General features: G+C 44.0%; 1 protein-coding gene across 11 annotated transcripts in view; it reads right to left on the bottom strand.

The window, feature by feature from the left end:
- Plc21C (Phospholipase C at 21C) overlaps positions 1-13440 on the bottom strand; it is a 60683-nt gene that overhangs the window by 5971 nt on the left and 41272 nt on the right. For all 11 annotated transcript variants that reach the window (XM_020956977.2, XM_020956983.2, XM_020956982.2 and 8 more), the window contains exons 4-13: positions 12202-12339; positions 10124-10257; positions 9541-9726; positions 9027-9224; positions 8169-8351; positions 6316-6496; positions 5024-5258; positions 3853-3962; positions 1257-1470; positions 324-1184 (exon numbers count right to left, since the gene is read on the bottom strand). In XM_020956977.2, coding sequence (XP_020812636.2) covers positions 324-1184; positions 1257-1470; positions 3853-3962; positions 5024-5258; positions 6316-6496; positions 8169-8351; positions 9027-9224; positions 9541-9726; positions 10124-10257; positions 12202-12339 — 2440 coding nt within the window. The remainder of the gene's footprint in view (positions 1-323; positions 1185-1256; positions 1471-3852; positions 3963-5023; positions 5259-6315; positions 6497-8168; positions 8352-9026; positions 9225-9540; positions 9727-10123; positions 10258-12201; positions 12340-13440) is intronic.

Raw genomic sequence — 13440 nt, 5'->3', positions numbered from 1 at the left:
ATCAGAGACAGAATCGAGCAAGGGGGGCAAGGGGGATATAGGTTCAGGGGCGGAGGTGCAGTTTGTGTGTCCGTCAACCGTTGGGTGTGGAGTGTTGAGTGGGAAAGAGTGTGGTTGTTGGTGGTGGATAGTGGGTGGTGGTGGTACGGGTTCAGGTTCGGGTTTGTGTTTGTGGTGTTGGTTTAACCAAAATCCATAAATCCAAAAGTATAACCGAAAGTATTACCAAAAAGAAAAGTAGAAAGAAAAGAAGGCAAATTAAAACTCCAAGTGGGATGAGAGAGAGTGGTGTTGCTGCTACGCCTACATCTGCATCTACTCACACGACTTGGAGAGGTCCTCGTCCGCATTGCCCACCGCATCGTCATCCGTCAACACGGACAGCTGGATGTCGCGTTTCTCCAGCTCGCTCTGGTACTTGATCGGATTGGCCAGGGCCTCGGCAAAGTTGGAGAGATCGTCGGGCACGTAGTCTTTGACCACCACGCACAGGAAGAGCGAGGCCAGGGCTATGGGCTGGCCTACCTCAGAGCGGAGATTCACATGGCGGTAGCCCGGGCAGAGACCAATTACGGGCAGCACGCGATGTCCAATCAGTTTGCCTCCCTCCTCGTAAGCCGCAATCCTTATGCTCGCCAACTCTGGGAGAACCACCTTCTTAAACACAAAGGGCTCTTCGTCGTAGACCGGATTCATGCCATTGTCACGCACCGTCTTGGTGCGGAACTTCTTGCGCACCGTATCAGCCGGCAGTCCGTACATGTCCACCTCCACGAAGGTGTTTACCCTTTTGTCCGTGAGAAACTGACCGGAGAGAACCGTAATCGAAACCGTGCCCGCTATGATGCCATCCACAGTGCTCTCGGCGAAGGGATCCAGTCGCCGATCCGAGCGACGCATGAACTCCGGCTTGAGTAGGTATCCGGAGCGGGCATTGTACTCGAAGATGCCCAGGTTGAGTTGCATGGCCAGGTCGAGGGTCTGGAAATTGAGGGCCACCAGCTGGCAGCCGGCGTTCCAGAACAGCTGCGGCATAAAGTTGGAGCTGTCGAAGCGAGTGCCCGCCGGATACACACGGGACAGTTGGTGCTTGTTGTAGTTCACAAACTCGATGGGTCGTTCCTTGAGCAGCGTTGTGGCCTGCTTCTCGTCGAATGAGGACATTTCATAGCAACGGTTTTTCTCTATGGAATATAGTAAAGGAATGACAATAGTAATGGATCTTCGTTAAGTGGATTAACCCATCAAACACTTACTCTCTGCATTCTCAAAGGAGCTAAAGTGTATGGGCTGAACGTAGTTGACCAAAGCGGAGATCTCTGCTCCGGCCTCCGTCTCCTTTTGGGCCTTCTCCGGCGGCGGTTCATTACCGCTGGGTGGATTGGGCGTGGTGTTGGGCAGGGATTCATCATCCGAGGAGCTATCCGAGTCGGATGATCCGGTGCTGTCCTTGGAGCTCTGGCGGATTTGCTATAACGAAAGGGAGAACAGTTAGTTAAGAAAATGGCTAATCCCTTGCTTTTGCATCTGCCTGAGGTCACCAGTTCCCGCAATATTGTGTATACGCAGTGGTGTCCCCAGGGCGGAACTATTAAATTGCATGTCATTGCGTTGCATTGCCCCTGGCCAAACCCCCCTCGGAAGGGTCAGTCCCCACATGAGAAATGGCAGATGGAATATGAGACCTATTATTATGTTGTATACTCGCATTCCCTGCAGAGGACCTACTCGCTCCCTCGCATCCTGCACGGGGGGAAATTTACGAGAATATCATCTCAAAATTGTATTAAGAAATATTATAAGTCTGTAAAAGGATTTTAAAGGGTTTGCAATGCTGTAATTAAAGTTTCTTTGCTATAAAAATGAATTTCTGATTTATTTCCATTTAAATTATGATTATAAAAGCTTATTATATTCGTTAGACTTTTCTCTACGTGCAGATAATGCGAATGCGAGGCAAGAATATGGCGCAGATTGTGTTTCCTCTCCCCATTTGAGGGAAACGGAAAGGGTTGAAAAGGGCCGAAAGGCGGAAGTACACAATGCATTGTTGGCCATTGCATAAAGTTTACGACACGACGACAACCAGGACATGGCGGTCTGCGGTCTCTGGTTTCCGCTCGCCTTTACCCTTTCTCCTTGCCGCATCCCAATGGAATCACGTCACTCCGGAATCGATTTATAAAAGCCCCACAATTCCGGCTGTCAGAGATAAAGTGCAGCTGGCCACTGGCAAGGACCAAGAGCAAGTCTGCCGGTGAATCCCCAGCGTAAACCCAAAAATTGCCTAGCATAACTATAACCAGTGCTCATCAAACTGTGTAGAGGCCTGACTGACTTCCATTAGCAGCGATTTGCAAATGGCCAGCGCTTCCCAAGCGGTATTTATTATGCAACACAACCATTAAACCTAAACCTGAAACTAAACCCAAAGTAGGCATGTAAAAAATGCATAAATTATGGCGCTGCTGCACTAATGGCACGCTAGCAAATTGCAAATTAAATTAAAGTGCATAGCACAGCTGGCTAATTGAAATCTATGAGGGGTAAAGAGATTTGGCAAACATTTAGCCAAATTAGTTCGGGTTTCCAGTTCCGGCCGAGTGAAGGCCTTTTTGGGGTGCTCTCCCTTGAGGCCAGAGTTGTGATTACCGCCTGGGATTACAGCTGGCGGGGAGTATCGTCTGATTAGTGAGCGTATCATATGTCATTCTCCCTTCAGAGTTGACTTGAGTGGAATAAAGTAGAGTAGAGTGGAGTGGAGTGGAGTGGAGTGGAGTAGTCCCTGACCATTTCATACATTTCCATAGAGCACACATCCACTCTATTTCATTCATTTCCATACATTCATTTGTAACTCGGAGTCCAAACCAGACACTCACAGACAGAGGAAGAAAATAAGAGTATTTAGAGAGCTACAGAAAAAAATACATATTTTTATATGACAATTCAAACCTTAAAAATCTCATAACTAAGCCAAAACAGCGTTAATTTTCATTCGGAAAACTTTTCTATGTTAGTTTTTAGTTGGTTAATAATAAGTTTTTTTAAACATAGCTAGATCGATTTGGCAGTTGATGCTGATCAAGAATATATATGTTATGATTTATGGGGTCGAAATGACTCCTTCACAGTTCTACAATCTTCTGACTAAACGTACAATACCATTCTTTGAGTCGGTATTTGTCTATATTTTATAAGGCAATTAGTTAAACAAATCACAGTTTAAAAATTTCATAACTAAGCCAAAAAAGCATTAACTTCAATTCAGAAACCGCTCCTATGTAAGTTTTTTATAGGTTTATAAATCTGCATACATCTGTCTGAAATGACTTTTTCATAGCGTTATAATTATATTAGCTTCAAAGGGTATTTTTATTCCCCTTCCTAATAATGAATGTTACTTTTAATGAAATTTGGAATCTTTCAAGCTCTAGTTTCTAACTGTGCATCACTCCCATATGTATCCCCTTGGAGTGTTATCATCACGATTATTGCGTATGCAACCACAACAGCCCTGATGACAATCGTCATCATCATCATCATCATCATCCACACAGGCACAGGCACAGGCAATGGCAGTGACATCGTAATAGACATCGACAACGCCATCACCATGGGCAAACAAACACCAAACGGCAAACAGAAATACAAATCAGCCGGGTCAACAGAGACACCACCACGGCCTATAATGTGGAATGGCTCCTTGTGGTCATGTGTGTGTGGACCATTAAATGCAATTACAGGCACGATACTGCCAGTGCCACTGCCACGCCCACAATGGTAATAGCCATAATGGAGAGATATGTCATGCTGTTGGGAGCGACCTTTGGCCTTCCGGTGAATACTCACTTGCAATGGCGGAGCATGTCCCGCAGCACCGCCGATGTCCCCATTGGCCGTGCTCCTGGCCCCATCCTCATGGGCAGCCACCTGTTGCGCCGCCTTGGCCGCTGCATCCACTGGAAAAGGTAAATAAATAAATATACATAAATATAAATGTAGATAAATAAATTTATTGAGTGTCCTTCATGCCCTGTTCCCAAACCAATTAAGTTATGGATTTACGCAAAATGCGTCAGGCTTTTAAAATCCAGTTTCGCCTTAATGGAATATAATAAAAAAATATGTATAAATCAAATTACAAGAGAGAGAGGGAGCTGGGGGATCCTTTGGATCTGACAGAACTGACAGACAGCTGGGGATCCCCCTTTAGCTGCAATTGCAGCCGGGGGCCAAAGCCATTTGCATTTATAAATTGGCTTTTTGCAATTCATGAGCTAAATGTCATCCGGCCAATGGCAGAAGGATGTGGCCATAAAATGAGGAGACCCGGGGTGCGGTCACTGCGAAATGGCGACAAATGTCGGGCCCCAGGGACAACTGTGCAGCTGTGGATGCAAATGGCTCCGCCAGGACCCAGGACCTTGCTGTGGCAAAACAGGAAGTTTAAGTGGAAGTGGCCAGGCAGCAAATTTATAAACAACATTTCAGTTCAGTAAAAAGAACAAAGTTTTCAAGAGAGCATAGAAGATACACTTCCAGGACTATTTTGGATAAATATTCAACTAGGAAATTGCCTTGAATTTATGTATGTAAAAAATGTTCGCAATTTAAGGAGTCTTTACAAGCAAAAATTCCAACATTGAACACTTAAAGTTCCAACTGTTTGCCATCCTGCATGTTGTGTTCATTAGGAGTCTCTCTCCTACCTCTACCCTTACATTGCCTTGAATTTGATATTCCCAGCCTGCCTTCCCTCAACTGATGAACTTTTCTTTTTTGCTTAGGAAAACCCCGGGCAGCTGCTGCGTGTGCGGAGCTCATTTGCATTTTTCATAGACTTCTTCTTTGGGTTCTATGCGAAGAAAGCAGAAGAACGGGGTAAATGGAAGCAGGAAGTAGCTCTGTCGGCCATGTGCTTCGATGGCATAACATATGGGACAGGGAGCCTGGGAAAAACAACTAGGGGAGCATAACTCTGGCCACATTACGCATACGCCATGTGGCACGGGGCACTCACCTGAGTTGGCCGTCATCAGTTTGTTGTTGGCTGCCGGCGTTCCCACCTGTGCCGGCTTCTTGTGGTGGTGATGGTGATGGTGATGATGGTGCTTCTTCTTGTTCTTGATGATGATCTTTCGACGCAGCATGGCAGGCGGTGGCAGGTCCACATTGGGTTCCAGGGGATGCGAGTCCATTGGCTTGTCGAGCAGCATATCGCCAAATATTTCGCGGCAATAGTTGGCAATTTTCGCCTATCGAATGGGATTGGAAGAGTACGAGAGGGGAAAATAAATGAGCTGGCATAAAGTTGTGTCGAGTAAGACAGCTTAACAATCTGCTAACTGGCAATTGATGGGTTAACATAACGCAAAGTTTTCCCCTATCTACACAGAGAACAAATTGGAAATTAATTAATATTGCATGCCTTAAACCGCTTTATAATCATGTTCCTTGGATGAATATAATTATCTCCTCTTATAGAAAACTTCTTTGTTGTATCTTTATCTTACAAGTTCCCTGAAAATTATGAATTATTCTTATGTTTATTAATTTTTGGCCGTGTATATCCTCTTCCAACATATGTTCTCAAGCTTTGCTGTGTAGTAAGTTTTGTCTTCTGGCACGCGGCACGTCTGTTACCTGCCTCCCAGTGGGAAATTTAGTTTATATTACTACTTTTAATGGTTAAACTTTAGCCTCTTGTTGGGCATACTCCGGCTCTCCGGCTGCCTCTTCTTTCAGGCCGTAAAAACTTTGCCTTTGTTATTATCTCGCTCGTGGAGCTTAAGCAGCCAGCAATTACCTTTCGAGTGGCTTCTGAGATTCGCCACGTTCCGGGGGACAGGAGCTGCCCGAGTCCCGAGACCCGAAACCCGTTTCCCGGACTCCCTTCATGGTCTTTAAGTAATGTTTTCGGACTGAAGGACTCCTGCTCCCTCATGTGGGCCTTGTTCTTTGTTTGTCTTTCGTTTGGCGAATGATGGATTAGGCCGCTCAGTGGAGGACTCACTCCACACTCTGCCTTTGCCTGTTGTTTTAGGACAAGTAACTTTATGCCCTTCTGCGATGTGCAATTTGATGTTTGCTAACAAGGTGAGCGGGGAGTGTACCTACAGTTTTTACTGCCGTACTACCATTTTTTTGTTTGGGGTTCAGTAATTTTTCTGTTGTTAGTCTTTTGGAACTTAGTATCCTCAGATGCTTGAAATTGTAGCTACAACTCTCGCTAGCTTAGCTCTATTTGCCTCCTAATCCTGCTTTAAAATGTTACCCAAAGACACCCCTTCTAAACGTTTTACAATTCCTCACCTGTTGCCTTGGGTTGCAGTGATTTTCAAAGCTCAATATCACAGGGTATTCGGATGTTTTAAATGCACTCTCTGCGATGGCCTCCAGCACATCCTTGGCGAATATCTCCGGGACGAAGGTGTAGCCGTGGACGATGACCGGCTCCTCGGTGCGTCCGTTCCAAAAGTCCAGCTCGACGCATCTGCAATAAAGCGGCGATGACAGATGCACCGCAAGCAGTAAAACCAAAATGACAATTTCCTTTTCACTTTTCCTCTGGCATTTCCCCATTGCATTTCCCCCCACATTGCATTTCCCCCCCCCCGGACCGTAAATCGTACGCAAAGTGGCGAATGCATTGCGACAGGCGTGCAAGCGGAAAATAAACGCAAAGTAACAGCTTCTGCGTCAATAAATTTTGTGATGTGTGTGCATCATCGTCAGAGGCATCATCGTCAGAGGCATCATCAGGGCTTCAAAGGAGCGACAGCGAGTGACACAGGGAATACAAGAGTGCAGCGCACCGAGAAAAATAATCAATAGTCGCCTGTGTAAGCTGGCGAAATAAATACATTTATCCTCTGGCAAACACAGGCAATTTAAACTGACAATCCAGCCAATTGGCAAGCGGATAAATTCGAAAGGATAGAGGGCACATCTCGTAATAAAATGTACATTAACTTTAATGACGCCACTCTAAACTTTTATGTTCTGCGAAAAACGAACCAAGCTGAAACAGTGACCAATTCGATTATCTATAATAAAACCAACGGAACACTGGCAACTGGCAAAATAAGGCCAAATATATAAAACATTATTTCGCATTTTAGGGTATTTTCATTTTAGTCCGAGGGTTGTTACACTTTGATTCATTTCCGACCCTATAAATCATATATATTCTTGATCAGCATTAACAGTCGAGTTGATTTAGCTATCCCAGGTTAAAAAAAAATAAATTCGAAATTAAAAAAAAAAAAAAATTATAAGGGGTTCGTTAAATCGTGAAATTTTTCAAAAATTGGTAAAATTGTCAAATTTTTTAATTGTTAAATTTAGTATGCAGATTTATTAACCTAATAAAAACTAGCGTAGGAGCTTTTTTGGATTAGTTATGAGATTTTTAAACTTTCATCTGTCTAAAAATTGTCATAGAAAAATAACAATAAATATCGTTTCAAAGAATGGAAATATTTTAAGCTTAATTATGATCAATTTCCGATTTGATCCTATAATTTAATTGGAAACTGCAAGGGTATATAAAATTTGGGCTTCCCGAAGATTGTTTAATTTCTAGATTAGCAAAGATATCCGCTTTAATATATGTATGTACAGTCCTAATTCAAATTATTTTAAATCAATTTAATTAAATGTTTTCTACAATTTTGATTACTTTTAACTTAACTAAATAAATTCAATATATCAAAATGTAATACATTTTCAATATGTTAAAAAGCATTTAACAATCTATCATATCTAAATTATCAATCCCTATTTACTCTAGTCTCAGAAAAATCCAATTAAATTAGTGAAAATCTACCATTATCGTGGGACAATGGTGAGATAAATCTTGTTTTCCAGTGCACACACACACAGTTTTCATGGGAAAACTGATGCACCTGATGCACTCACTCACTCACTCACGTTCGCTCAAGTGAATGCAAGAGAGAGAGAGAGAGAGAGAGAGAGAGAGAGAGAGAGAGAGAGTTGCGATGAAGGTCATATTTGCAACACACATACACACTCAACAACACACGTGGCCCAAGGTCATGGCCAGGCAGCATCCAACACCACATTTGACCACATCCAGTTGCGTCATTTGCATTCCACTCCCCAACTAGCCAGGATTAAGATCCCCACAGGAGCGGCACACTCACCTGCATCCTGCCAGGAGGCACTGCCTGTATATCTCCACGGAGGACTTGCCCGTCAGCTGATGGCCCGTCAGGTAGGTGTTGTGCGAGGAGTTGATGAAGTAATGCGACAACGGCTGGTCCATATCGTCGCAGAGATCGAGCTTGTTGGGAGCCATGATGGGGTTGTCATCACCCATGAGGTACCTGAGGGAATAGAAGGGATTTAGTTAGGCGGCACATAAGGAGAACGGAGGAGGAGGAGGCAAAGGATACCAAGAGTATGTGTCGTCACTTAAGTGTAAGCGTGAGAAAAGCTGCCTCAAGTGTCCCTAAGCCTTTTATGGCTGCCAGCAGCTTTCCGCGAAACATGTTAACAATGAGGCAAATGCACTTGGATTAAATTTTGGCATCTCACTAGTCTTTCCTTGTAATTGCAATCTAAGATTTAGGTTGTTGTACATTCTACAAGGATTTCTTGTTTAGTTAGGAGCAACTTTTACCTTCAAAGAGGATCTCTCGTTTTGGGGCACCTATTTCTGTTTGTGTAGGCTTCTGGTAACACATCCACTTGGCGGCTGAAGGCTCAAGGATTCGAGCAGTTTCTGGCCAAGGTCGCATCCTTAGCGAGTTGTCACGCTGCCTCCCATTACCTTTTTTGTTTCCCGCCCCCCCTAACAAACGTCATATGCATATGCAAAGGATATGCACTCGCAGTCGCACTCGTAGTTGTACTCAAGAGAGCCTTCAAGTGACTCTAACAGGCCTAAAAGCTGTCAGCTGCGCCTGATAAGCTGTCACGAACAGAACAGCATCTCACTTCTGCTCCTCCTCCTCCTCCTCCTCCTCACTTCACTCCCATCGGCAACAAGTCAGACTCACCTCAAAAAGCCATCCAAACTGAGCTGGCCCTTTTGTGCATTGAACTTGTTGGGCTCATACTGCTGGATGAGCTCCTTGGCCCGAGCAGGATTCGCATAGGGATACAGGATCTCGTTCAGGCGGGGATCACGCTGCGTCTTGTTGAGGAACTCCACCAGCTGGGCAATGGACATGCACTTGCGCTTCGAGTTGCCAACGCTAAGGAATAAAAGAAAAGCAATGAATATTTACAGGAAACTCTGCTGTTTACATAAAATTATACACTAAAAGACACTTCATAAATGTCATCAAAAAGGAAGGAAGCCCCTATTAAAAGTGGTAATTATGTCATGAATAAATTATAGATAAATTACGACTATAAATAACACAAACACTGAACATTTGTTATTACAATTAAAAGCAAATACTCGTAGCATGAGTAATTATATAATAATAAATTAACTGAAGAGTGTTTATTATGGTCTTCATCAAACAATATAGATTGAATTCCACTTTTTTTGTGGTCTAAACTTACATGCTGTCAAATAGCCGCTCCACCTCCGACCGCTGCGTGAGGCATTTGTACAAATTGTAAAAGTCCTCGAATTGAAATTTCGACACCGATATGCTATCGACCTTTCCCGAAGGCAACCCGGTCACGTCCAGCGCCTTCTCGACACGTTTCCGATCCTCCTTGTTCTGGGCAAAAAGTTTTATGATGCTAAAGTGGTCACGGCCAAAAATTGACCAGCGAAGGAGGACCAAGGACCAAGGACCAAGCACCAAAGGGCAGACAATGCGTTGATGATGACGATGATGATGTTCGTCAGTGATGCATGAGCCACGTTCCAGGAGTGGCCGCAAATAGGTAGCAGTAGCAGTGGCAGGAACAGGAGCAGTACCAGGAGCAGGGAGAAAATGCGAAATAGAAATTGGCGTAAATTTCAATTTTCAAGCTCAACGTTGATGGCTGCTACACTTAACAAATATTTGTCAAATGCTTCAACGCACAATGCACAAAAGCCAGGCGATCCCAGCCAGAACCCCTTGGGCTCTGAACATTGGGCATTGAGAGCACAGGGAGGGAGAGATTGGGACTGGGGATGATTGTCAATTACTTTTTCACTGGTATGCGTCCAGTCTTGTCCACCTGCAGGCAGAGCTTGGTGTGGGCCTTCTGCAGGAACATAATCGCCGAGCCATTGAGCTGGGCCAGGCTGTAGGCCAGCTTGATGAGGCCATCGGACCAGAGCTGGAAAAAGAGAATGCGGAATGTGGTGAGCACCTGGAGGATGGATTAAAACGAAGTGGCGAAGCGGGGAATGTCTGCATTTTGGGGTGAGCTTACCTTTGTATTTCAGTCAAGAGAGGAAATGGAAGGTGGGTTCAATCAACATTGAGATGGCTCAAAATGAAGGAAAGAATAGACAACTAGCTCTGAATTATATTTCCTGAAGGATAGAATCCCCTGAGGCAAGAATCCAAACCAAAATAAGCTTGAATTTAAATTACCTTTAAAATTAAACCAAAGTATAGCTATATACATCTTTTAATATTTCACAAAATTAATCCCTGCAGCAAAACAAACAGTTTGCCTTCAGGAAAACTCTTTGCATTAATCAAATTTCCTGTACCTTGATTAAATCCAAAATTCTGTGTAAATACAAGGCTAACCCGACGTATGAGCAATATTTGTTTAAAATCTTCTCTGCTTTTCCCTATGAATGCCACAAACACAACGTAGACAAAATCAAATATCAACATTGATTTCGTCCAGAACAAAGGAAAACGGCTAACTATCAATAAAACCAATACCAGGAAGCGTAATATTTGCTTAAAGTTGGCTTTTTCCATGAATTTGATTAACCCAAAATGTGCTGTAACACACACGGTCAGGGCACGGACATGGACACGGATTTGCTCATGTAAAAGGAATTTTCCCCCCCAGATATTGTGTGGGTGTATTGGTATTTGGAAGCAGCACACGGGGCGTATGCGTGATGCAGGCAGACCCCCGAGTGATGCGTTCGAGACAGAGTGTTTGTTTCTAGCTTCTAAACCACAAACTATCGTCATGGCCAAGCATTTTCTTTCTTTCTTGTTTATTTTCCTTTGCGTCGCTTATTTTTGCGCGCCTTTTGAAAAACGTATGAATATTTTCGGCATTCTCATAATTTTATTTGCCGCTGCGCTGCGGTTCGAGTTTTGCCTTTTTGTTTATTTCGGGAATATGTCCGCGACGCGTGCCAAAAATAATAACCACAACAGCACGGACCCGGACCTGGGGTTCTGCTGACCATTGATAAAATAGAACATTGATTCCTTCTCGGGCAAGGTCGAGCCTGGCCGACGCTGGCAGACGGGACACGAAGGATGGTCGAAGTTTGGACACGCCCCTCCTGGACGGAAATCAATAAAAAAGCACCGTTGAGTGGTCCATAATAATTCTTTACGCGTCGAGCCTTCGTCGGAGCCACACTAAAAATAGCCAAAAACAAAGGGCGTTCCATGGCACAGGTGTGTCTCCTCCAAAAAGGTGGAGCAGCAATAATACACAAACAGAAAAGATTGGACAACAAATAAGGAAGAAGCTCTTTGTGGAGGTTGAATGTTTATAAATTAATAAGAAATATTTTTTAAAGTAAAAAGAAGACTTGGGGAATTATTTTCTGGTTTCTAGCTGCTGTCAAATTTGTATCTTTACATTAGAAAAATAGATGATTTCAAACATTTCATGTGTGAAAGACCTTTTTAACAGAAAGTATTTTAGGAATTTGGTTTGGAAATAAGCAATTAATTTAAATAATTTCAAAGTCCCCCTGCAATTTCTCAAAGTGTACAGAAGGCTACCGACCATCATGTCCATCATTAGCGTCGCACACTCGACCCAATTCCCCGAGTGACTGGGAACTGGGTGTGTGAGTGGTGTGTGGTTTGATGTGTGTGTAAAGTGTATGTTGTTTGTCTGTGTGTCGAGGTGACCCACAAATGGGCCAAGCAAATGGTAAATGGCTTTTCCCCTTTCAATACTTTTCAGTTGTCACACTTCCGAGTCGTCAGCTTGTTGTCACCGCGTCCGCCAAGTGGCCAATAATGAGGTGGCTACTAAAGCTAACTTGGACGCTGGCCAACAGGGGACTCGGAACTGGGGACTGGGGACTGGGGACTGGGGACTGCAGACTGTGGATTGACTCACCTGGGCAATGTCCCGTCGGGTGCAGCAAAAGTTGACAAACGTCATATTGACGAAATCGGAACCGTGACAGACCGTCACCGTCTTCTCCTCCAGCGTGTCCTGCTGCCCCAGGGTCACAATTTGGCGCAGCTTGTTGTCCTGCAATCGAGAGAGCGTTGAAAGAGAGATGAAAAGATTATTAATTACCAGAATGACCAAGAGGAAATCGAGGGGCACCATGCGCCAAATGAAATTTTATGGCCCGACAGCGAGTCGTAAATGGAAGTCATATCCTTGTGCGCTAATCCTGCGAGTGCAGCAAAATTCATTTGGCCCAAATCGTAAACCAGACAAATACACAAACACTACCGGGGATTCCCCCTTCGGGGTGCCATATTTCAATTAAACGGCACAAATGGATTTACGAGCCCGCCAGAACGTGCATCCTTGGCCCGAGCGAAGTCAAGTCGAAGCTCGGAGCTGGGAGCTGGGAGCTCGGCAGCTAGAAGTTCGCCAAGGCAGTCGAGCAGCAAAACATTTCGAGCACAAAGCCAACTGGGTTAAATGCAAATCAGCTAGCGCTCCCGAGAAATATAAAAAGAAGTCATTTGTGGACTTTCCAGACAAATTAATACCCCTTAGAGAGACAGTTTATAGCTGCTTTGGCTTGGAAGTCTGCCAATTACTTGAGTTTTGTTTGCAAACACATACTTTTTATATAGGCTTATAAAAGAGTCTTTTAAAATAACAAGCAGATTGGGGTTTTATATATGTAACGAGAGGAAATGTATAACATAATTCGATAAATCGATATTTCCTGATATTCTTATAGCAGGCTCATATAAAAAGTTATATATATTCACCCAAAATCGTTTCTAAAATCAATCCTTTTCTTCCTGTGTTTAGCATGTTACAAATAAACTTAAACAGCTTAATGTACACTTAATTCATAGATTTCATTCTGATCTCTGATTTCATACAAATATGTGATCCAAAACCTGTCCGATTTTCCAGAAACGTTCTACACTAAACGCCGTCTAAGTGCCGGGTTTAAAACCTTATTTTGGCGACCATCGGACCTCCCCTTAACTAACCCACTGAATCGGGGGCTCAGCCCGGGATTATCAACGTCCTTTCGAATGCATGACACATAGTTTGGACATTGGACATTGGACAACGGACTACGGGCAGGGATGCAATGGAAGAAACCAGGACGCCGGACGCAGGGCGGACTTGAAGCGGAAGCCAGAGCATGAATTT

This window comes from Drosophila serrata, unplaced genomic scaffold (genome assembly GCF_035046125.1).
Source record: "Drosophila serrata isolate PLE 108 unplaced genomic scaffold, ASM3504612v1 contig_275, whole genome shotgun sequence".
Lineage (NCBI taxonomy): Eukaryota > Metazoa > Arthropoda > Insecta > Diptera > Drosophilidae > Drosophila > Drosophila serrata.
This window is presented reverse-complemented; position numbering and strand designations above follow the sequence as displayed.